At 36.7% G+C, this 26,967-nt stretch overlaps 1 protein-coding gene across 1 annotated transcript in view; it reads left to right on the forward strand.

The window, feature by feature from the left end:
- trmt44 (tRNA methyltransferase 44 homolog) overlaps window positions 1–26,350 on the forward strand; it is a 31,548-nt gene extending 5,198 nt beyond the window's left edge. The window contains exons 3-11 of the mRNA XM_089128256.1: window positions 4,788–5,007; window positions 8,739–8,807; window positions 10,974–11,081; window positions 11,374–11,445; window positions 13,521–13,627; window positions 16,511–16,694; window positions 16,799–17,147; window positions 20,390–20,506; window positions 25,905–26,350. Of these exons, the coding sequence (XP_088984382.1) occupies window positions 4,788–5,007; window positions 8,739–8,807; window positions 10,974–11,081; window positions 11,374–11,445; window positions 13,521–13,627; window positions 16,511–16,694; window positions 16,799–17,147; window positions 20,390–20,506; window positions 25,905–26,131 (1,453 nt within the window). The 3' untranslated portion in view covers window positions 26,132–26,350. The remainder of the gene's footprint in view (window positions 1–4,787; window positions 5,008–8,738; window positions 8,808–10,973; window positions 11,082–11,373; window positions 11,446–13,520; window positions 13,628–16,510; window positions 16,695–16,798; window positions 17,148–20,389; window positions 20,507–25,904) is intronic.
- The last annotated feature ends 617 nt before the right edge of the window (window positions 26,351–26,967 follow it).

Here is a 26,967-nt window from a genome sequence, read left to right on the forward strand (position 1 = left end):
GGCTCGGCAGAACTGCGGATCGTACACACAAGTCTTGTACAGGACCATATAGGCATCTAAAGATTTATATGCCCTCAGTTTCTCTTTACGATCGGTTTCTCTATAAGGTAGTTGTAGAAGTCAGGCCACTCAACCGAGGTAACGTACGTTAATCCTGTCAGATCATCCATGCATTGAGTGAGCGTGTAGGCGGCTGATTTTCTCCAGTCATTGTTAAAAAAACAAGCTAACAATCCTTGCTAACTAACGTTAGTGAAGCGGCCAGATGGATCTTTCTGCCTCCACCTAAGCTCCGCCCACAAAAAACGTCACCATGTTTACCAACTATAAAACAGTCTAACTAGTATAACTTCACAGTAAGGTTAGAAGCAAAAAAGATGTGCTTGTTGATATTTGAGGGGTTTAGCTGACTGAGGACGTCTACACAGTTTAATCCAAAAACGACACTTGTCAGGATTTGACTTCGGTTTTTGGAAGGGAAAAAACGGACACCCCCCTCCAACCTCTCTGGGAAACGCGTATCTGTGTTACAAATGCCCCAGGCACAACGTTTAACCATATTTTTGATAAAACTACGACGGTAATAGCCTGCCGAGACCAAAAATATGAGACGGCTGCATTGAAAGTCAATGGAGCGCTGTGAAAAAGTGTTGGACCTCTGTGGGAGCTCGTTCCTGGCTGCGCTGTGATTGGTCAATCTACATTCTAGGGCATGGCTTAGCCAAATGCGAATTGTCAAATAAGTTTAACAGACTGGTAAAGTCAACAAATTCAACATCTTATTTAGCAATTTTTGCAGGAAAATAAACATTTCTGCATTCTCTTGGAGAATTTGGGACCTCTCCTAGCTTATTGTTTCTCAAGCAGTGGAGTATACCCTCTCAGAAGTCTTATTAAATGAATGATTGTGTCTTGCGGAAAAACATTGTAGCCAGAGCAGTGTTTCAAGACGTATGATAATTATCGTTAATTTTGACCTCTGTACGATGTACGATCAATAATGTACGATCAAAAAAAATCCCATGATGTATGATAATTTCAGAATTTTGTGATACTACAATTGGAGGTCATTATAATTATAGTGCTTGTATATTCATTGATCTAGCTGTGGATATACGTCATGATTGTGAGGAGAAAGTGAAGGTGAGAGAGCACGGCAGAGTGGGAGTCAGCAATAGAGGCAGTGGCCCTCATTTATCAATCTTGCGTAGAAACGGGTGTATATTTTGGTGTAAGATTATGCTTACACTCCTCTCACCGCCTGATTTATGAAGATGTGCGTACCTTTGAAATCCAGGTGTACGCAATGCCTGCCCTTGATAAATCCCGTGTCCGAAAACGATCGTCATTAGAATAACACGCCCCTAAATATTCAAGTCTCCGCTTCCCCCCACGCCCTCATTTTACGCCATGGACACACGGAAGACGGCAAAGAAGAGAAACTTCTCCGACGTGGAGACGAAATGACCTATCACAATGCATTATTTTACAGCACGTCTTTTGAAATTAGCATTCAATTTCGAATCACGTCACATGTATAATAGTGATGATGATGATGTGATGTGAAGTACCATTCATTCACATTAATAATTGCATGACAATTTGTAATAGTATTCTTCTTATTATTATGATTTGCAATAATGATGCTTATTGCTATTTAGAAGAGGGATGTCGTTATTATTATTCCTATTATCATCATTTAAAAGAAGAAGAATGTATTTTTTATTATTTTGTCAGTCTGAATTATTTTTTGGTCATTGAAAGCCTTTCATTAGGCTACCGAACAGTCCGCGCGCACCTGCCGGGGATAATCCTGAAACGTCAGGGTAAAGTGGGCTCGCAACTGAAGGAATATATGCTTACAAATCAAATGCTTTGGTAAAGTCACACAAATTAAACATTGAAGTCCACGTTACACAAAAATAAATACTGAAGTTTATAATTTCTATGTAGTTTTTTTGTTTGTTTGTTTTACAGTGGGTCATAATGTATCATATCTTTTAGTTTGTCAGTGCGTTTTGTGGTGTTAGGAATTTTTCTGCGCATTTCCTCACTAACTCAAAACGTGCGTACACCACCTCCTGAGCTGGTGTAGGATTCGAGCGTGCCGTACGCCAACGTCCATATTGATAAATCTCAAACTTACCGTGGTTTTGAGTGTACGCAAGGTGTACGCTGGAAATGTGGTGTACGCACTTTTGATAAATGAGGGCCATTGCGTCTGTGCCTCATGAAAGCTACACCCCCGTGTAAACAATCCAGTCAACTCCCCCTATATATATATATATATATATATATATATATATATATGCTTAATGTACATTTTTACCCTCAGTTCTAATGCAATTAATGTTCACTTAAAAGTTTGTTTAAAGTGCCCCTTTTATGCTATTTTAAAGGCTCCTAATTTTGCTGCAAAAGGTTTACATGCATCAAATGTCAAAAAACTGTTTCATTTTCTCATAATATACATTGCACATCACAACATTTTTCATTGACTCCCAAACTACTTGATGGATGAATCAATGTCTGTAAATCCCTCCTTTCCGTGAGCCTGCTCTGCTCTGAGTGGCCAGACATCTCAGTCTGTTGTGACTGGTCTACCACGTGTCAAACAAAAACGCCCATTGCCATAACTGAACGTCAGCTCCATCCGGAGGCTTCCTTCATCTCAGCAATTGTACACACCATAAACTAAAGACCGTAACGAATGATGACGTCGATTTTACCATTTCAATCTGAGCGTGAGTCAGAAGATGAAACATTGGCAGAACTAGTTATTCAATCCGAACCTCCATTGCAAAAATGATTCTCAGTAATACACTACTCAGTTAGAGGTAAATTATGAGATATTGCTACTGTAATTCCTCACCACAGCATTAAGTGTATGTCCATCAACAAACCGATGTTTATATTTCTAATTAATTGCGATGCACGTGGAGTATCTGTATCAATAACGGTGCGTATGTTTGCCCTACATGAACGTAAATGACTGATGTAACACAAATGTTTGTAAAACAAATCTTGCTTCATTGTTTAACATTATTTAGGTAATAGTGGGCTCACAGCTGAGTAGCGGAAGTATTTCAGTAAGACAGTAATAATGTGAGTTAGCCAGTTACACAACTTACACAATATAAAACACAAAACTAAGTATTTTGAACAACCGGTAGAAAATATATTTAATTACATTTAATTTTGATTCTGAGGAGCAAGTTAGTCCAAATAAACTGGGTATTGACTCTACTTATGTGGTGTCCTGGTAAATTTTAACTTAATTATACAATCATTTTGTTAATTACAGTGACAATTAATGAAGAACTTACTATTTGTATATATACTATACACTCACCTAAAGGATGATGAGGAACACCATGCTAATATTGTGTTTGACCCCCTTTCGCCTTCAGAACTGCCTTAATTCTATGTGGCATTGATTCAACAAGATGCTGAAAGCATTCTTTAGAAATGTTGGCCCATATTGATAGGATAGCATCTTGCAGTTGATGGAGATTTGTGGGATGCACATCCAGGGCACGAAGCTCCCCTTCCACCATATCCCAAAGGTGCTCTATTGGGTTGAGATCTGGTGACTGTGGGGGCCATTTTAGTACCGTGAAGTCATTGTCATGTTCAAGAAACCAATTTGAAATTTTGAAATTCAAGCTTTGTGACATGGTGTATTATCCTGCTGGAAGTAGCCATCAGAGGATGGGTACATTGTGGCCATAAAAGAATGGACATGGTCAGAAACAATGCTCAGGTAGCATTTAAACGATGCCCAATTGACACTATTTGGTCTAAAGTGTGCCAAGAAAACATCTCCCACATCATTACACCACCATCACCAGCCTGCACAGTGGTAACAAGGCATGATGGATCCATGTTCTCATTCTGTTTACACCAAATTCTGACTCTACCATCTGAATGTCTCAACAGAAATCGAGACTCATCAGACCAGGCAACATTTTTCCAGTCTTCAACTGTCCAATTTTGGTGAGCTCTTGCAAATTGTAGCCTCTTTTTCCTATTTGTAGTGTAGATGAGTGGTACCCGGTGGGGTCTTCTACTGTTGTAGCCCATCCGCCTCAAGGTTGTGCATGGTGTGGCTTCACAAATGCTTTGCTGTATACCTCGGTTGTAACGAGTGGTTATTTCAGTCAAAGTTGCTCTTCTATCAGCTTGAATCAGTCAGCCCATTCTCCTCTGACCTCTAGCATCAACAAGACATTTTCACCCACAGGACTGCCGCATACTGGATGTTTTTCCCTTTTCACACCATTCTTTGTAAACCCTGGAAATGTTTGTGTGTGAAAATCCCAGTAACTTAGCAGATTGTGAAATACTCAAACCGGCCCATCGGGCACCAACAATCACCTTATTTTTTCCCATTCTGACATTCAGTTTGGAGTTCAGGAGATTGTCTTGACCAGGTCCACACCCCTAAATGCAATGAAGCAACTGCCATGTGATTGGTTGATTAGATAATTGCAATAATAAGAAGTTGAACAGGTGTTCCTAATAATCCTTTAGGTGAGTGTATTAACAATGTAGAGACCACAATAATATGAATTAACTATAAACTAAAAGTTTTCAATTGATTTTAAATACTTTATTAATGTACACTTTATTAGCTTATGTCATAATACTCTATGTAGATGCAGCAGAATGCATACTATCACTGGAGAGCTGACTGATGAAAAACAATATGGTTTCATGTGTTTTATTTTGTTTGTTTGTTTATTTGTTTGTTTGTTTGTTTGTGGGGTGGTAAAACTCTTTTCCAGGAAGTTGTCTATTCATGCTTTGAGGCCTGAACAGTGGTACAGTGATGGAGTAGCTTACCCTAAACTCTCCTGGCTCCATTCAGAACTTCTACCTAAACTATCACGGTGGGCTCTGGAGAGCAAGGCCAGTGAGTTTAAGAGCACCCTGTCCCTCATACCTGTAGAGAAATACGGTATTCTCTACCAGCAGCTGAAAGAAAAGTACAAAGCATTAGTAAAGGTAAGGGCATGATTTTGTTTATTTTATTTAAAAAGTCTTGACTGTGTCTTTCCACTTGCATCAGTATGGCGACAAATCAATGATTGTGGGGCTGTTTACACCTGGACACTTCATGCATTTTCTGTGACTGGATAGCTATCCGATTGTGAAAGGACTAGGTGTAAATGCCCTCCGAAACGCTTTCGAGACAGATTTGAATCTGACTGCTCAAACCACTCAGACGAAACTGGACAAGTGTGGGGGGTGGGCGTTGAAAAAGATATTCATATTAACGGCTCTGGGCTGCACTATTCATTCACACGGAACATACGATTCATACGAACAGGATTCGTATTTAAATAGTATTTGTGGTTTAATATTCACACACACTAGTCTATATCGCGATTTTTATTTCAAGTGTACTGAACCGCTTTCTATTTATTCCTCGAAAATATACAGTAAAATCCTTTTTTATGACTGGATTTCGTCAGGATTTTAGGTCGTTTTGGGGGGGCGGGCCGCCCCCCTAAAACAATGGTAGGGGAAACATTGGGGTTCTATTGGTTTACTGGATTATACTGTCTTATAAATACACTGTGGGTTTTCTTGCTATTCTAGTTGTCTGATTAATACTCCTCCATTCTTTTATTTATTCCAATGGAACGAACATTCTCTTTTTATAGTGTAAACTCCACAGAGTTGTTTAGGGGAGTGTTACAAAGTGATGTTGTGTAAATGGAGAAGAGCGGAGCGGTCCAAGAACTGAACCCTGGGGAACCCCTTTGGTCAGTTGATGTGCTTTGTGCCTCACCTCTCCATGTGACCTTGAAGGACCTTCCTGTGAGATAGGACTCAAACCAGTGGAGAGGAGTACCTGTGATGCCCAGTGATGAGCGGGTGGACAGAAGGATCTGATGATTCACAGCGTCGAATGCTGCAGACAGATCCAGGAGAATGAGGACCGATGATTTGGAAGCAGCTTTTGCGATCCACTGGGCTTCGGTGACTGACAGCAATGCAGTCCCGGTTGAATGCCCTCTCTTGAAGCCGGATTGGTTGACATCCAGCTGGTTGTTCAGAGACAGGAAAGATGATACTTGGTTGAAAGCGACTCGTTCAAGTGTTTTGACAATGAATGGTAGGAGAGAGACAGGTCTGTAGTTGAGAGTGATGTGTTTAGCGTTGATTTTTTTTTTTTAAGCAGTGGAGTTACCTGAGCCTGCTTAAATGCTGTAGGGAAAATGCCAGTGTGGAGGAATGAGTTGATGATGTGAGTGAGAGCTGGAAGAAGTGTAGGAGAAATTGCTTGGAGAAGGTGTGAGGGGATGGGGTCTAGAGGGCAGGTGGTAGGATGACTGGAGAGGAGAAGCTAGATATATCTTTCTTGGTTAGTGGAGTGAAGGAGGAGAGAAGGTTGTTGGCTGTGGGAGAGGACAGTCTGGGTTCCTGTGTGTGTGAAGCTGAGAACTGACTGCTGATAGTTGTAGTTTTGTTAGTAAAGAAGTTTGCAAAATCATCAGCAGTTAGCAAGGAGGTGGGTGGTGGTGGAGGTGGACAGAGGTGAGTGTTGAATGTCTTGAACGGTGAACGTGTGTTAGAGGCACTGTTGATCTTGTTGTGGAAATATGAAGATTTCGCAGCATGATCATCAGTAGAAAAGGCAGAGAGCAGAGATTGATACGTACTGAGGTCAGATGTAACTTTTGATTTGCGCCATTTCCTCTCTGCTGAGTTCAGTCCGGTGTTCACGAAGAACCTCAGATAACCAGGGGTTGGAGGTAGTAACGTGCGAGTGAGAGCTGTGGCCAACCTTGCAATTAGCACAGCAAAAGCAAATATCATGAGAATGGGCGAAACCGAAATGAGCTGAAACTGGCTGTTGAACAGTGCTACTTAAGTGCTGCAATAAAATACAAACTATAACCCTTTAAGAGCGCGGCATAAATATGATCAATACTTTGATCATAAATTCAAAATAGGAATGCATCTAATTAAAAAACAGATATTTAGTAAAGATAAAAATTATAAATAAGCAAAGAATCGAAAATAGCCCTACTTACTTAACAATAAACAGAGCAACAGGAGAACTGGATATTAAGAAAAATCAACTTACGAGCCAGGAAAAGATAAGCGGTTATTAACCTACTCCCCACAACACTACTAAATACGGATTACAAAATGTTTACTAAAGCACTGGCTTCTAGATTGAAAACTGGAATAATTTTATTGTCGGTAAATTTGCTGATGAAACTACTCGTTTTCTAAGAACTGAACAGCAAATACCCCAACACTTCAGTTAATGAAGTTTTTTTTTCTTCATAATTCTAAATAGTTTAATTTTAAATAGGTCAAAATATTAGGTATTGGCCAGTCATGTTCATCCTAATATAACATTGTACAGTATCCCAGTTAAAAACATTCATATTTAAAAGTTAAATATTTAGGTATTTGGTTATCTAAGACAGTGGATGATTTAGAAAATGTAAATAATGTATATAGTTTCAACATTTCTTCAGACATTCCCCTTTAAATGCAATAAGTATTAGCTGTGTGCAAAGTGAACCACATTTGGTTTTTGACCATTGAAAAGGGGAAAAATCCAACAAATTGAACTTGGAGCCATATTGAGATCCCCATGCCTATGGAATTAAATCATATAGGGCCTTGAAAATTTAAGAACCAGAATCTAAAATCATTGATTAAATCTAAAATAGAGACATTTTGAGTGACAGTCTCACAAACTTTGGAAAAAGAATATTTATGGCACTCAGACAGTTGTGTAGATAGAAATAGACAAGATATATTCTAGTTTCAACATTATTTATTGTTCGGGTATTCCTCTTTAAAAGATAAAAATATCAGCTGTATGGAAAGGGACCAACATTTTGTTTTTTGGCCACTGAAAATTATTTACCAATTTATTCATGGAACTGCATTAAGATCTTCATATATCCTATTTTTAACAATATAAGGCATTTAAAATGAAGAGATCAGAATAATTGTTTGATAAAAAGCAAAATCTAAAAGTATATTAAGATATCTTTAATACTACTTGAGTTATGCATGAAAACTTGGGGTAAAAAACACAATAAGCGAATTTTTTAACTGTCACTGTTGTCATATAATGCAACAAAGAAGTCAATAGATTTTACTAATAGATGTACCAATCTCCATGTAAAAATAAAATAACATGGAGCCCATGTTTTAAAATATAAAAATATTTTCTTCTTTCAAAACTTAAACTGTAAAGAAAACAATTTTTGAAGTGTGAAAATGGATTATGGATCAAAAAAGAAGAAGAAGAAAAAAACAACCCTTCTGTGCTTCTTAATTAAAGCAGTGTGACCACTTTTTGGGTGAGATGATCTGATCTGTTTGTCCAACTAATAGACGATGTGGAGTATTCAGGAAACATTCTTTGCAAACATGTTACACTTATCCTTTAACTACCTAAATATTTAGTATTACAGAAGATTATTTTTAAAAAATTGTGTTTCTTGTTGCCCATGCCATGTTAAAAAATCTCTTTCAATACACAGTGAAAACCAATCCCTTTAAAAATCAAGAGTAGTTTGTATTACATGCATTGGTGGTGCATGTAGTGCTATCTATTGTTTATTGTGATGGCCATCATTACTGTGTCAGGATTTTAGTCTCATATACTATCCTTAATATGTGTTGGGTTTTGCTCAGATGTTGAGTATTACATTTATGCAATGTCGACAAATAATAGAAAGCTTTTAATTTTTCAGGTCTGGCCTGAAGTTACTGATCCAGAGAAGTTTGTGTTTGAAGATGTTGCCATTGCTACCTATTTGTTGGTAGGTTGGATGACTATTCATTGTTTATTTGGAAAATTATCTCATTTATATCTGATTTAATTTCAACTCAATAATAAGTGAATACATAGGACCATATCATTAAGATATTAATAACTGGCAGTTTATGCATAAGAGACTTTATATAGAAAGCTTTAAAAATGTATACCGTGCTTGTTAAATAAATGGAGTAAGGCTGTAACAATAGATTATTTTGGCAATCGAGTAATTGGTCGACTATTTTGAGTAACCGGATATATATATATATATTTTTTTTTGTGGTAATAAAAGTAGACCTAAGCAAACTATAGCTTTCAAAATTACTTAAAATACATATACTGTATAATAGCAATTTAATTAATTAATAATTAATTTTTAATAAATAATTTTATGTTCAAATAAGTACCAAAAGCAAGTAATTGTATGTTTTTATAGAACAACACTGTTAAAATTCATAATATTATATATATAATTTAAACAATCAACTTATGTACATTATGTATTAAAAGTGCCTACAGAGGTCTCCAACAGCCTGGTGATGTTGTTGTCCCACTTTACAGAAGATCAAATCCTTGGTTAATATTTGCCAAATTACATTAATTAAAATGTTAACTTAATCTTTAATATTTGACCACTTTGATAGAAATGCTACAGTCACTTTAATTTCTTGAACAAGAATATCTGGACATCAAAACATGCAAAGCGAGAGTTTAAACTTTTATTTTGAAATAGCTATTAACAGTTCACATGTTTAGAAACATATTGATGTATTCTCCTGTCAGTCCTGTGTTGCTGTATGTTTATAAATTATTTACTTTACAAATCTGATGAAATAGCACACATTGCGTTCCCAAATGAACGTTATAAGAAACACATACTCAACATATGCAGATATGGAGTTTGACACTCGCTATGAAACGCACGTAACCTACACGCATGTAAATTATTAAACTGCATATATTACAGGGCATATGTTTATTTAAAGGGGTGATGAACTGAGAAATCTAATTTTCCTTGAGCTTTTGACATCAAAGAGGTCATCATATTATAAGAATATCCTGTAAGTTTCAGAACTAAAAACGTCCTTGTTAGTCCAATAAAAGCTTTTATTGACACCAGCCTCTGAAAACGACTCGTTTTTAAAAGTGGGAAACTATGACGTCGAAGGGGTTAAAACACCATCCCCGCAGAAGAAGATCAACACCTACTTCAACACGGCTGGTTTAGCCCCGCCCACCGATTCGCGCATTACACACATAGCCAAGTAGCCTAACAGTATGCCTACCTCGTGATGAACCGAGCAATACAGAATATTGTGCAGTGCCTGGTTGTGGAAGAAGACAGTCGCTGCATAAGCTGGATCCCAATAGGACTGCATGGATAAACATAATTTTTTTAATGACGTTCCAGCTGATGAGGGTGAAACATCGTCGTCTGTTCGCTTCATTTCACTGAGGAATGTTTTGTAAACAAGACTGGATTTGCAGACCGATTAAGAGTAAAGAACGGTGCTGTGCTGTCTATATTGGATCTGACAGGAATTGTGCAACACACGGACTCTTGGTTGAACATGTATTGGCGAATCCGGTTGCCATTTGACAACATTGGACGTTTTCCCCCACGTACACCAACGAGTGAGTTAAACTCATTATAATATGCAAAACTGTTATCCACTCACAGCAGTGGGCGTTTATTTCCAAGTCTTCAGTGCGACACGCCCATAAAAACCGACCGTTTTTCAGGAAGGCTCACAACTTGGGTACAAAATAGCCGATTACTTTTTCATTTTGATGTTTTTGAATGCAAAAACCAAGCGAACGTTATAAGTTGACCTCAGACAACAATATAATAAAATTTTAAAAGCCAGTTCATGACCCCTTTAATTGAATCGCAACCTTTGTGAATTCACAAAAGCACAATAGTATTTTAATTTGCTTTTTAAATGGTGTTAATACATTGTGCATTTTTATAAAATTGTATAATAATGCGGTTCATGGATTCTTGTCTTTGGAATGTGCCACTTCCGGTATTTTGCCGGTTACTTGACATAGGTAAACTGGCAATCTAGGATTTTTTTTTAAATCAAGTACTCAAATTTATCGTGACCGCCCTAAAATGTTGTCATGAACATCTGAAAAAAAAAACAGTATCCCTTGGTCACCGATGCAGGTCTTGTGGGGTGAAGAGCGTGCTGAAAACGGAACAACAACCAAACAGTCCTTTGTGGATCTCGGCTGTGGAAATGGCCTCCTGGTTCACATTTTAAACAACGAAGGGGTAGGTTAACTAATACATCTACAGTGTTGAATTACTACACTATGGAACATATCTCATTCCTGTAAATCACGCACGCAACTCCCCTAGTGAAACACTTTTAATTTGTTAATATTAATCCAGTATTAAAATCAATCATACACCCATCTATGTTCTGTGGCGTTTAATTAAACTAGGGATTTGAAATTTGACTCCTTCCCTCTCAGGGAATTATTCACAGTTACTGTGACGTTCTCTGTTATGTTTTGATTAAACTGACCGAGGCCTAAGTTAGTCTTGCACTCCTGGGTTTCAGCATCCTGGAAAAGGCACTGACATTCGCAAAAGGAAGATCTGGGACATGTATGGGCCTGGTACTCATCTAGAGGTAAGATATGTTTGAGACATTGTAGTGTCATTGATAGTCACATTATTCATTTTATAAGATGCTTTAGGCCAGTTTTTGTAACCATTTATAGCAGTTTTGCAAGATTTACAAACTCACCTATTTATTGTGCTTTAATCATTGGTGAGCATGAAAAGTCCATAAAGTTGTTTTTATTATAAATGTCTAATTTTAATTTACTCCAATATGTTGACAGTATAATTAATTTATCAATCCTTATTTTGATTAATAAATAGCAAAATAATGCCAAGCAAGGTGCAAATTTTCTTCAGAAAATGTTGAAATGTAGTTGCACTGTTTTGAGATTTTTCTATTAGAAAAAAAAGTTTCACTAAAGTTGATTTAAAATGAATAATGGACATTCAGACAAATCTTTGATTATAATTTCCTTCCCCATCTCTCAAGAAAATCTAAACTTGTTTTCCTCTCTGTCCTATTCAGTCAATGTTTGATTTTAGTTTTTGTTGCTATCCTCAAACTGTCCAAATTTTTTTCTCCTTCCTTTTTTTCAAACATTTTCTGAGCTATATTATTTATAATGTCCTGCCCTGAAAGAGTTGAGATGCTTTTGTGGCAATCTTTTGATCTTAGAAGGTGCATTCGTGCACCAGTGAAAACCTTAGCATTTCAAACACATGGTGGTATAAAGGAATATTTATACACATTTCTAAGATATTTTATATGTATAAATGACTGAACAGATTTTTTTTATTATTCATCTTTGTTCTAAAGTTAAGATGTAGCGACTAGGGCTGTGAAACGATTAATCGCGATTAAAATAAAAGTCTGTGTTCACATAATATGTGTGTGTAGAGTGTATAATTATTTTGTATATATATATATATATATATATATATAGAAATACACATGCATGTATATATTTAAGAAATATTTGCATGTATATACTTTATATTTATACAAAATTAATATTATACATAAATATAAATATTTGATATATTAATAACACATTTTTCTTAAAAATATATGCATAGATAGATAGATAGATAGATAGATAGATAGATAGATAGATAGATAGATAGATAGATAGATAGATAGATAGATAGATAGAAGAATGGTCAAAGATCCCTCTCTCTGTGTTCTCCAATCTTGTGAAATGTTATAGGAGGAGATTAAGTGCTGTCTTGTTGGCAAAAGGGGGTTGTACAAAGTATTAACATCAGGGGTGCCAATAATTGTGGGACACATGATTTGAAGTTTTTAATTTTTTTAAATTAAAAAAAAAAATTTTACCACCAAAGTAATGTACTTAAATAAAAGGTTGGATTTTTCTCTTTTTTTGCATTTGGATTCTATGTTGTTTAAAAAAAAAAGGGAGAATTTTTTAAAGTCCTCGACCACATCTTAAACAGGGGTGCCAATAATTGTGGAGGGCACTGTACAATAAGAAGCTATTTTATGTGTTTATCTTAATAGACATCATGTTTTCAAAAAAGGAGCTTTACAACCTTATCAGAGCTAATGATAATATTAAATTTTAGCAAGTTTTAAGCCCCATTGTCAACTCTAATCATATAAAATGTAATTTTCCAACAACAAAAATGTGGCTAGTAAAAGTGTTGTGTGGCTAGTAATTTTGGAAAACCAAATGTCAAGCGCTGATAGCGTTGTATGATAATTGTTCACTTTAAACTATATAGATGTTTGGGTGAATTTCAGTTGATCTCAGTATGAGAGAGAGAAGGGATGGGGGAAGAGGGGGTCAGGGGAAAGAGATATAAATTAATACAATACTGAGGTGATTGACTCAGTGTGGTTCCGTCTTTGATGGGGATGCTAGTTTCTCAAGAGAAAGTTCAAATGCTAATTTCCTTTGTTTTCTCTGAGAGTTGCCCTCTTTTCCAGTTTTTCTTGTCTTACAATTTTAAATTATACTTGTGCATTATGGTAATCAAAATTAACTTAATACTCTTGCTACAAAATGTACTTTCAGTAAGTAGATAAATTAGATAAAGAAACCCTCTGATATGCCCACAAATGCCTCGCAGTGTCATTGGACTTTCAGCCAATTATGAAATGTGAATGCTCATCTATTTCAGGAAAATGCCATCACACCCAGCAATGGCTTCCTCTTTCCCACCACAGACTGGCTGATTGGAAACCACTCAGATGAGCTTACCCCATGGATCCCTGTAATAGCTGCCAGGCAAGTCATGAAAATTAGCACTAGTGTTAAAAAGACACCTGCTTTCCAATACAGGAATCTAAAGTGATTAGAAAATTCATTATGTGCTTATTTTGCCAGGTTGTGGTATCAGTGCTAGTAAATAAATGAGCATTTAAAATTCTTTGTGGTTAACAGTGACCCATTATGTATTGTAGATTAATATCATTTGATGTTCAACTTGCAACAAAAGAGTAAAACTAATCATTTCAGTTCTTGGTATTTTTTATACTCTACCTTTCAAAAGTTTGGATTCAGTCACATAAACTCAGCAAAATATGAAATATCATCTCTCTTTCGGCTGCTTTTACTTCCAGAAAACGTCTCAACTTGTAAATATTGTATTATCAAAAGCATTTAAAAATAAGCAGTCCTCATTGCTTCCCTGCAGCAAGCCTATGGCATGTTCACACAGGCTAGCAGGGACTCTGGTCATCATTCCATTGACAACTACGCAATTGGGTCAAAGACGTGACGCTTGCTTTTTCTGTCCGACTGAACTTTTTACCAATTAATAAACATTAAAATGAATAAAATTATAACATGTATGTCTACCACCTCCCTTATACATATGCCCACTCTTATTTCTTTAAAAATAATTGGTTTATTGGCATTTTCTGCTTGGACAACTGGTTTTAAATCAAACTAAAATAATTTAAATATAATCCTTACCCTATTTGGCATAATTTTAAACTTGTTTTCCATTGATTGACAAAGTTATGAAACATGTGTACACACATTTCAATCATAATAAACAAACAAATCTTGTCCGAAGATGTTCATTGTCTGAAATATCATCTGGGGTGACCATCAAGAAAATACAAATAAGGGAATTTATATTTTGATAATCATCTCAAAGAGGATGTTGCATCAGCCAGCCTCATGGTGAGGGTCCCACAGAGACAACTAGCAGGTGAGTAGTCACTCTCATTTTTACAAACAAATCCTCTTTAAAACTGCTGCAGTGTATACGTCACATTTTGATATCATGTGGGGCGACCAACCTAAAACTGTAAATTATAAGTTTTATACGCAAATCTTTATTTTTAAATTTGTAAATTTGTCAGTGATATGTGGTGAGAAGAAGCTAGCTTGGGTTCTATAGCTAAGCATTAGCCTGTTATACTTGATTAATCTTGAAAACATCATCTGGGGCGACCGAGCATCATGTGGGGCGACCGTCACTGATTGCTTAAATGATAGAAAACACACATCATGTATTTGTAGTTTCTGTATGCAAATGTTTTCATTCATTATATGCATTTAGTTGTTTTAAATAACTTTCTACAGTTCACCACATATTTTTTCTAAATTTCAATAATTTCCATCCTACTTCAGAGAGGACTAAGCTTACTTCTTTTTGATTATTATGTTTTTTATCAGAGAAATGTGTGAATATTAAGCATTCATTCTACTTTTTCCAATTCTTTTTCTAACTCTGTCTATGTTTAAATATACTTTTTCTAGATGGCCCCACTAACAAGCAAAGAAAAGACTGCTCGCTACAGGCAGCGGAAAATGCTGTTCAATGTGTCTGCAGAATGCTGCTATGTTCAACTGTTAAATGAAAATAGTAATGAAAAGGCAAACATTGTATGTTTAAGTGATTAATGAAATGAAAATGAAAGAGGAAAATGCTTTTCAATGTTATGTCCAAGCGTTTAATGCATTAGTATTGTGGGAATATGCTGATTCTCCATAAAATTTCATTAAAATATGTTTTAACTATCAAAATCATTGAATAGTCTTAATTGCCTGCTGTTTTTCATCATGTGGGGCGACCACTTGTCATGTGGGGTAACCAACCATATTCAATTCTGCAGTAAATTCAAAAAATTATGTCTGTCCATTTTGGTTGAAATATAATTCATTGGTATAACATCAATAAGTGGATACTATATCTACACATTTTAAATCAGTTTTATGGATTATATGAGTAAAAAAATAAGTAATTGCTTTATGAGGGTGACACTGCCATTATAGATAAAAATGTATTTAACATCATTTGCAATAAATGAAAGGACACATGAGTATATCTTTCTTAAACAGTTCAATTAATTACTGATACTTCTTAAAACATAACTTATGTAAAGGAAATCTATTAATTTTAAGATAAATTACGGTCACCCCAAATGACTTTTTTTAAGGTCATTGCCCTATTCATTTGAGTTTAAAAGCACTAAAATATCTTTGTTTGAAGTTTTCACACACATGCATGTGTAGACAACACTCCAAATGTTTAGAAAATAGACAAATATATTATTATTTCAAGTATTTTAAAAACGGGCCTTTCAAAGGCCTTATACGTCATTGACCCAATTACCAATTTCGCCTTTCAAAGTTCATTAAAATTCGTAAAAATAATCCATGTGAATTGAGCAGTTTCTTCAAAATATCTTTTTTTTGTGTTCAGCAGAAGGTATAAATTCATACAGACTGTTCCACAGGTGCATGTGCGATTAATTGTTTATAGTTTAAGGAAAAAACATTGTTCTAAACCCTTTCCAATAAAGTGCTGTAAAGCTTATTTTAATTGTATAAAATTCTCTCTAAAATACAGATTCCCAAAAAGCATAAGATGCTATCCTATCAATATGGGCATACTCAGAGTGTACAATAACATGTAAAGCAAAGATATACATGTATTTTTTTTTTTTATTGTAGTGACCTATACTATAACTGAGACAAACTTTTCATTAAACATGTTTGCTGACTGTGATTAGTTCAAGTACAGAACTGACTTCACCTGAGAACTATGTAGTCTTTGAAACTAGGCTAAATATAAACAGAATATATTTTTTGTAGATCTATATGTTTTTGCATTGATTGTTGCTATGTCCTCTCATTTGTGTTTATCTCGCCTAGATCATCTTACTCATGCCGCTACTTTGTGCTTCCTTGCTGCTTCTTTGACTTCTGTGGGAAGTACCAGCGCAGACAATGTAAGAAGTCTCAGTATAAGGAGTACATTGACTTCATCACTGATGTCAGCACAGTGTGTGGCTTCCACACAGAGGTGGACTGTCTGAGGATACCCTCCACCAAACGGGTAGGTTGGTCAAATGTCTGTGGAGCTAGGCCTCTAGAATGTATGTGAGATTCACTCGCATAAGCAGCTTCTCACTTTCATTCTCATGTCATTCTCATTTTCAGGTATGCATAATAGGGAAAGGAAGAATGTACAGCGAGGCTGAAGAGCCTATGGCAGAGGAACGACGAAGTGATTATATCAGGGGGCGTGAGGCCTTATTTACAAGCTCAGGGGTCAATCAAAGTGACAATCGTGGACCTCACAATGATAATGGACAGAATATTTCAACCCCTGCGAATGACTGGGTGAATGGCTTTCAACCAAGAGAAAAGACAGAGGCTGTTAGGAACTGTTCAGCTTTGCCAAGGGATTTTGTGGATGCAGTGGTTCTGAGGGTGGCGAAGGCATTGCTGAGTCTGACTGAGAGAGACATGGAGAGCAGCGATTGCGGTGATGCCTGGAATACAGGAGGTAATGTTTCATTGGGATGTCATGATACACGGGTGGCTTAAAGGAACACTCCACCGTTTTTTCATATTAAATCATGTTATTCCCTTAACTAAGACAAGTTGATACATACCTCTCTCGTCTCAGTGCTTGCACTCAATCGCTCTGGCGTGCGGAGACACTTTGATAGCACTTAGCTTAACCCAGTTCATTCATTAGGATCCCAGCAGAGATGAAGTTAGAAGTATCGGTGACACAAAATAAAACGTGGCACTTTAACTGAACCACTGAACCAAACACTTCGACTTGTCGAGACTGGCTCCTGCCTGTATACATGAAGTGAACTGTCTTCATAAAGTATTTTCTTATTAAACGGTCTGTACACTTACAAAGTTCTCAATGCTTCGTTTTGCATATAGGGACCCTCATTATGTAACTGTGTTTGTGTGGGGCTATTTTGAGCCTTGTTAGTGGTATTAACTAGCGATTTCTTTTTACTCATTATTTGCTCCCAATCCCATATACTAGTATTATATGCTAAACAGTTTTAAAAACTCTTAAAACTCTTTACATTCCACCATAGCTTCGTCCAGTGACTCGTACAGTAACATCTGTGATAACTAATTTACTTTTAAACCTGACTTTTCTTGCGGTTATTTCAGTTTAATGAAAAACAAGCATGTCATTAAACGCAACATTTATAGAAATCGAACTTTACCTCATCCATGACAACTAATTTTCGATTCCCGTCTGACTGATTTATCCACGGTGGAGTTGAAAACAACAGTTCCCATCATTCCGTGTTCCTCCACGTCGTCATCAAACAAAGCCGTTGTTGTTTTGAATGTAGCGCCCTCTAACGGCATCTAAATCTTAGGTATTGTAGCTTTAATACTGATGATTTTGGCATACAGCTCATGAAAACCCCAAATTCCTATCTCAAAAAATTAGCATATTTTATCTGACCAATAAATAAGTGTTTTAATACAAAAAAAAGTAAACCTTCAAATAATTATGTTCAGTTATGCACTCAATACTTGGTCGGGAATCCTTTTGCAGAAATGACTGCTTCAATGCGGCATGGCATGGAGGCAATCAGCCTGTGGCACTGTTGAGGTGTTATGGAGGCCCAGGATGCTTCGATAGCAGCCTTAAGCTCATCCAGAGTGTTGGGTCTTGCGTCTCTCAACTTTCTCTTCACAATATCCCACAGATTCTCTATGGGGTTCAGGTCAGGAGAGTTGGCAGGCCAATTGAGCACAGTAATACCATGGTGAGTAAACCATTTACCAGAGGTTTTGGCACTGTGAGCAGGTGCCAGGTCGTGCTGAAAAATGAAATCTTCATCTCCATAAAGCTTTTCAGCAGATGGAAGCATGAAGTGCTCCAAAATCTCCTGATAGCTAGCTGCATTGACACTGCCCTTGATAAAACACAGTGGATCAACACCAGCAGCTGAAATGGCACCCCATACCATCACTGACTGTGGGTACTTGACACTGGACTTGAGGCATTTTGGCGATTCCTTCTCCCCAGTCTTCCTCCAGACTCTGGCACCTTGATTTCCGAATGACATGCTACCACTGAGCAACAGTCCAGTGCTGCTTCTCTGTAGCCCAGGTCAGGCGCTTCTGCCGCTGTTTCTGGTTTAAAAGTGGCTTGACCTGGGGAATGCGGCACCTGTAGCCCATTTCCTGCACACGCCTGTGCACCTTTTCTCTGGATGTTTCTATTCCAGACTCAGTCCACTGCTTCCACAGGTCCCCCAAGGTCTGGAATTGGTCCTTCTCTACAATCTTCCTCAGGGTCCGGTCACCTCTTCTCGTTGTGCAGCGTTTTTTGCCACACTTTTTCCTTCCCACAGACTTCCCACTGAGGTGCCTTGATACAGCACTCTGGGAACAGCCTATTTGTTCAGAAATGTCTTTCTGTGTCTTACCCTCTTGCTTGAGGGTGTAAATGATGGCCTTCTGGACAGCAGTCAGGTCGGCAGTCTTACCCATGATTGCGGTTTTGAGTAATAAACCAGGCTGGGAGTTTTTAAAAGCCTCAGGAATCTTTTGCAGGTGTTTAGAGTTAATTAGTTGATTCAGATGATTAGGTTAATTGCTCGTTTTGAGAACCTTTTCAATTTTTTGAGATAGGAATTTTGGGTTTTCATGAGCTGTAGGCCTATGCCAAAATCATCAGTATTAAAACAATAAAACACCTGAAATATTTCAGTTGGTTTGCAATGAATCTAAAATATAGGAAAGTTTAATTTTTATCATTACATTAACTTTATCACAATAGGCTAATTTTTTGAGAAGGACCTGTATAAGGCGCTCCGGATTATAAGGCGCACTGTCGTTTTTTGAGAAAATTGAAGTGCGCCTTATAGTGTGGAAAATACGGTATGTTTTTGTATTGAAGAGAGTTTGAATCTTAAATTGATCTCCATGCACAGTCTGTGCATGACTATTTTTGATCTTCATGCTAGTATGTGCTAAATCCCAACTTTTACAAAGGTACATTTTAGAAAACGGCAGTAATGTAGCACGATTTGTTGAGGCAGATACTCTGCACCCAATCTGTCATAAGTATGCTGCTTTTGTGGATGCAGTCAGTTTTGACCACAAAAGATGAGGTAATTTGATTGGATGATATGCATTAAAAAATAAGGCCAAAACTCAGCATTTTGTTCTCGTGCCCCCTCTTGTCACCTCAGGTACCCAGGGGTAAGTGTACCCCAGTTTGAGAATCAATCATGTAGAGTATGCATGCACTGTGTATGTGTGAGTGATATACTTGATAATGTCAGATCACACATTGTTAAAACAGCAATTATGATATCGCAGACGATGTATATCGCACACCCTTAGTTTTCATAGCACACACCAAGTTTGGTCAGAATACGCTAAAGAGATATATGCTCACGTCCATTTTGGGGTACTCTTCGTTGAATTTGTTTAATGTGTTACTCGAGAACGATTTGACGAATGTACTTGAATTCCATGTTTTCTTGTTGGCAAGGATGATCTGATTTAGTTTTAGTAAAAAAGTTGGAGCAACTACCTAGGAGGAGTTTAAAAAAGTAGGTTTAAGAAAATAAAAATGGATGACAGGAAGTTTGGCCGATTATGGCAAAATTGGTATCTATGATTGGTATGCTATTTGTGTATATATATCACCATTCTTCCTCCTTTCTTGTTGTTGTTCTTCTTCTTACTCCAACTTTTCTTCTTCTTTAGCCTCTTTTCTAATCCCTCTTTGCTTTATTTTTTCAGGAAGTTTGTTGATTAGTGAAGTAGTCAACCTCCTGGACCGGTCTACTTTCCAAGCACTAAAGAATGAATGTGGTGGTCTCCAGACTCTACTGAAAAACAATCATCAGGTGTTCAGAGGTATTTCGCCCTGTCCCATTCAAGTCAAGCCACTTTTATTTATATAGCGTTTTATACAATATAGTTTGTTTTAAAGCAGCTTTACAGTAATAACAGGAAAATTATTCAATGATGCAAACAGTTTCTTTTGTCTATACAGCAGCCCTAAAATAAAATAGTGTAATTCTTCCATTGAAGTCAGTTCAGCAATGATTCAGTTCCACTGTAAACATCATCTATTATTAAATTAGTTCTTTTCATCTTTTCATTTTCATCAGTGCAGTCAAATCAATAATATTGTTGAATACATTTATAGATTAACATTAAAGGTGCTCACACGTTTTTATATTTTTACATCGATTTAATGTTATACATTAACATTAAAGCGATGTCACACGTTTTTTTAGGCCGAAACATCTTTTGTCACATACAGCAAACATCTCCGCACTATCTGCTAGCTGCATGTCCCCTAAACACACTGTAAAAAAACGCGGTCTATGCAGACAACCCAGGCTCCACAAAGGGCAACAAATCAAACTGCGGCAACCCGCTCCACGAAACATAACAAACTGTTCCAGCCAATAAGGCAAGAAGGCCCTGGGACAGTCAGGGTCAGTGCAGATGAGGAGGAGGGAGGGTCTATCTAGCCTCCGTTTTGTTTGAAAATACATTAAACATCAACAAGAAGTCACGTCACCCGACATCGCTTAGAGCACCTTTAATACATTACCTTAGGGGCCGCTAACCCAACACCGTTTTAACAGAAAACTCTTAAGTTCTCTCTACGCAAACTTTAAAGAGCATATTGCAGGTAAAAAAATAAATAAATTCTAAATTAATGAAAATACCTATGAAAAGTTAATGCAGGATTTAAAATGTGTTAAAACAACATAAGGGCACTAATTTAGTAGATAAAGTTAGCATTTCTTGGACTGCTTATAAAAATGCCTTTTTTTTCAACATCGCGTTATTTTACGTCACGACAGGGAGCCTCAGCTCAGTGCAGAATAGGCTGGTATTCTATTCAGTGAGAGGGGTCATAAGTCAGTGTGTTTTCGGTAGTTTTTGTGTTTTAATTTATCATTGTCATGGTAAATTATTGTGTTTGTGGAGGTTGCAAAAACTCCAGCCTGTCAGGACATCGAGTTCACAGGTTTCTAGGGCTGCAACTAACGATTATTTTGATAATCGATTAATCGGACGATTATTTTTTCGATTAATCGATTAATCGGATAAAAAAATTATATTCCATTTTTTTTGTTTATTATAACAAAATAAAACCCTAAAAACCACACTCTTTTGTGTGTTAAACAATCTACTTAATACAGACATCTTCATTATAAAGAAAAACAACAAATAAAAAGATATATATGACCATAACCTATGACAAAAATGCTGTTGTAAACTAGATTAGTGGATAACTCAGCAAAACTTAGCCTAGAAATATCACAAGTGCACAATAATTTTATAAAATCTGAACATTTAGTGAAAAAAACATTCCTTAGTGGGGAACAAATAAGAGACAAAAAGTGTAGCACTAACTCTGGTAAAACGTACACATTGCTCTTTGTATTGTTGTTATACATTCATGAAAAACATCGTAAAAATCAGATGCACAACTGTTTTAAATGTAAAGCACAGCTGTTTAGTGAGGACGCAAAATATAATAGATAGGACAGAACAAGAAAGGCTATTAATAAGCTTTCATTGCGCAAAAGTATTATGACATGATCATGAAAGAGCTGCACAAAGTGCTTATGCTCATCGCAAGCGCTGAATGATGCGCTTGAAGCAACACGGAGTCACAGGGCGGCGCGCAGCTCTTCAGCGTCCGCCGCATTCAAGTTAAAAGCACCAAAGAAAGAGAAAGACATATTGACTGTGTATTATCCAGGATCTATGCAATAGTTTATTAAGACTTTTCTTTTAACAGTTTTAAATTTCAGTTAGGCTACTGTGCACGTGAAGAACAATTATAGGCTACTGCGCCGACTCTACTATAGTGTTGTGATCTAACAGACACTCAGTAGAAAGTGATTAAGTTACAGCAATAAAAGTCTAGCAAGATAGAAAAACCATCATAGACCTTTATCTACGGATCAATTATAATAATAACATTGAATCATCTTGGAAAGAGATCATCATGTGTTAACTGTTGTAACGCGACGCGCTGTTTGAACACCGAATAGAGAATGACTGACAGCCGCAGTGGAGGGAAAAGCTTAGGTTAACTTGAATTTAATGACTTAAATATACATTTCTATCTCACATTATACTATAGTATGGCTTCATAAAGTATACACGATTAACGTAGGTCACTTATTTTGGTTTCAAAACGGCGAATTTACCGAAAGGTGAATGATTTTCGTGTATGCTGCATATTGATAGCGGTTTCCTGATGCCCGCAAATTAGTTCAAACTCACGGAATCAAGAGTGCGCATGCGAGACAGAAGATAATGTGCTCCAAACCGTCCGTGTTGCGCGCGCGAGACAGGGTAGAGCGGCGAGGGAGAGAGACTGCATGTGCGCCTCATGAAGCGCATGTAAGAAGCGCATGTTCCATGTAAACAATCCCCGTGACGTAATCAGACCAACTAATCGATAATGACATTCGTTGACAACGATTTTCATAATCGATTATAATCGATTTTATCGATTAGTTGTTGCAGCCCTACAGGTTTCCATAAAAAAAAAGGACGGTGCTATCTATCTTTCGTGCCTGGTGCAGTTTGTACAGGTAAAGAGAGGGGATTTCTCTTCCGCATCAGTTTCGAAAAACGTGTCTAGCGTTCACTTCAGATCGGAGGAATATCATCGCGGCGATATGATGGAGCTCAACATGGGATGCCAAAGCAAGAATATTGATTGTCTTATACTGTACCAATGGCATCAAATAGTGTGATATAGGTAGTCATGCCCATAGATATGTATATAAAGGCTAGATGTGTTACGGCGGAGTTTCCATCGTCATCACCGGCGGCCATCTTGTCACAGACAAGCTGATGTAAGATGAGTGGTCAGCACGAACACAAATACTCTTATCTCGTTGAAATCTTGACGGATTTACAAACGGTTTGGTTTCTTACAAACGTTATTAACATGGCTATAATTATCTGGATGATTATTTATACACTTTTTATTCATAAGTATGCAGTGTCATAACTACATCTCTGACGTTTATAACAAAACAAACCGTTTGAAAATCTGTAGAAAATTGAGCAAGTTATGGTCATTTAAATAGTACATGTACCATTAACACAATGTTACGAGTGAGCGAGCTGCCTGTGACAAGATGGCCGCCAGGTGCAGACGTCGACCTCCATTGGCCAGCAGCGTGGACGACATATCCAGCCTTTATATTGATATCTATGGTCATGCCCTAAATAGAGGCAACTTGTAATTGAAAAACAAAATTACTCAGATTGTTTAAATATTCAAATCTTTAATTTTCTTTTTATGTTATAACTCAGGTGAAATATGTATTAAAAATTGACTTGAGTATGTTTTTAGTACAATACAAATTAATGATGCACCGATGTGAAAATTGTGGCCAATACCGATAACCGATATTAATATTGCTGTTATGACCGATACCGATATTTACTGATGTCGATATCTCTGTATAGAAAACACATAGCGAGGATTAGGGCTGCACAATATTGGTAAAAAAAAAAAATTACATTGCGATATAAAAAAAAATTCACCAGATGACTTGAATAGCTCTATTTGGAAAGAATGATTTATTAGAATGACTGAGGTGGTTTTGTCATGGAGTAAATCCGCATAGAATCTAATATTGAATCTAAAAGTGTTTCCGATTTATGTCTCTTGAGTTCAGTGTTGGACAGATCAGTTGTTTTAACCATTCGAAGTGAATCGGTTCAAAGGAATTCGTGTGAATCGGTTCATTAGTTCGTGTTGTTTATTGAAAGTGTAGTTTGTCATCTGAATGTGTGGAAAGCATTTCAGAGAAGATAAGCCAGCGTTGTTTGTGTCAAATAAACACGAACTGGTCAAATAAGGCTTTGGCGGGACAAAAATACGCCTTAAGGCTGACAGAAAACAGCACGCACGTTCCAGTTTTCTTGTACTTGATGTTTAAACTGACAAGACTTGGTTGTTTGTAATGTTTTTTTTTTTCTAAGGCACATTTAAAATAAATCCTAATAGATCTACTATTTTATATTTGAAGAGTTCAGATGCAAAAGCCTCTAAATGCCATTTGAAATTTTCTTCTTTAATAATGATTTTTATCAAACTTGTATATTTAAGTTCAGTAATTTCACTTAAATAACAATTAATAGGTAATTATCATTGCAATTTAAGTGAAATCACTGAACTTAAATATACAAGCTTGATAAAAATGATCATTCTAGAAGAAAATTTCAAATGGCACTTAGAGGCTTTTGCATCTGAACTCTTCATTTATATATTTTTATAATTTTATATTTATATATATATATATATATATATATATATATATATATATATATTTTATTTTTTTTTCAAAACATTGTTGGAGAGGTCTGAGACTCAAGGTTCCATATTTGGCAACTGTTTTGTGAAAGTGATATTGTGATTGGGGAACTCATAAAAAAAATAAATGGAATATGGGTGTCACCCGGTGGCTATTTTTGGTATAGCGCCTAACCAAATGATATTATATTTATACTATAATTATATTGCTATTGTAACTGCGCTTATTTTCATCGTTGGTATAAGTAGCAGTGGGTGGTAATAGACAAGAAATGTACAACTGTACATTTTATTTTGTAACCTTTCTTTTGTCATTCAGCAATCCTGCAGCCTGAACCACTGTAGTGAAACCACTCTTACATTCCACCCTTAGATTCACTTTGTAAGGCCCAACCAATTGGCTCAACAATGGTTTCCAATTGAGCTGGTAAAGGTTACCTGCATGTCTTTTCAGTGCGCAAAGTAATTTTATTCCAATTAAACTTTTATCTGACTTTAGGTTAGGTTGATTTAGGTTACAACACTAATTGACTATTGGTTATTGGTATAATAGTTCAACAACACATTTGACTATTCTATTTAACTGTATTTTAAATCACACCCATTCATTCAGATTCCTATAACTGATGTTATAGTGCTGTTGACATATACATCATTGACAATGTAAATGTGCTAGTGCTTTAAAAAAAATACATTTGGAAAGATGAACTGGAATCCATAGTGAAGTGTGAATGTGTCTTGAAAAGGATAAGAGAATTAGACCTCCTTGGCTACAAAGAAAATGACACTCTAGTGAACATTATAGACCAGCTAATACGAACCCCTTCAAAAGGATGCCCTTGGTTGATGTCCATCTGATATGATTCTCATTTCAATTCTTATAGGTAAATTGTAAGGACAATAATATCTGACATTTCTCTCTTCGTCTTTTTTTTCCCATAGTGCAGGGTGGAAGAGTCTTTATTCGGGACTGGAGGACACATACATCAGCTCAAAGCCCTAGAGTAACCTCCAAGCACAAACCCCTTCCCTCAGGTGCCTTGAAGACCCGACTCTGTTGGTTCTACTCCCACCATCCCCACGGATGCCCTCTGCCCAGTGAGGACTGTGCTTTTGCTCATGGGGTGACTGAATTGAGACCCTCCACAAAACCTACAAAGATAATTTGAACCTGAATGGAAGCTTGTTTCGGCTTTATTAATTGCATTTGACCTGACATTTGGAAAAAGAAAACATTCAGCGATATTTGTTTTTTACCTATCCTAGTTGCACCCTTTTTCTTTGACTTTAAGTAACAATTTTATTTCTGTTATGTAAAAAACATGTCAAATGAACATTGCCAATACTGCCCAGACTTTATCTAATAAATCCAAACCTGTGTAATGAGATCCATCTTCTTTCATTCCATGAAATCCCCCCACTGGAGCATAAAAAGGCTTGTGTTGAGAGAGGCAATGTGCTGTGTAAATGTTAGTAGCATAAATAATTTGGAGGGCCATGTGGGGGGTTGGAACCTCTGTGGGTCACTGCCCCTCTGCTCAAATGTCAGTGGACAGGATGTTCCTCTCAGACCTGTGGGGGTAAATCGAGGTCAGGGTCTCTAGTGGTACATCATAGATGCAAATTAATATGTTTGATTCAAACAGAAGCAACATCAGATTAATCACACATCTATTTTCTGAACTAAAAAGGCTTTATATCGAACTTTACATTTACAAACAGGAAAATGGTCTCATTGTATCCACTTGTCAGAGAAAGTACAGTGCAAACTGCCAGTATCTAAATCTATGGACCTTTAAAGGGTTAGTTCAGCCAAAAATTTAAATACTGGTCATTAATTACTCACCTTCATGTCATTTCAAATCTGCCAGACATGCGTTCATCTTAGGAACACAAATGAAGATCTATTTATTGAAATCTGAACGCTTTCTGTTCCTCCATTGACATCCTATGCAACTACATCATAAAAGCATAATCCATGTGACTCCAATGGTTTAACCTCGAT

Source organism: Pimephales promelas, chromosome 1 (genome assembly GCF_988280905.1).
Source record: "Pimephales promelas chromosome 1, fPimPro1.hap1.1, whole genome shotgun sequence".
NCBI lineage: Eukaryota > Metazoa > Chordata > Actinopteri > Cypriniformes > Leuciscidae > Pimephales > Pimephales promelas.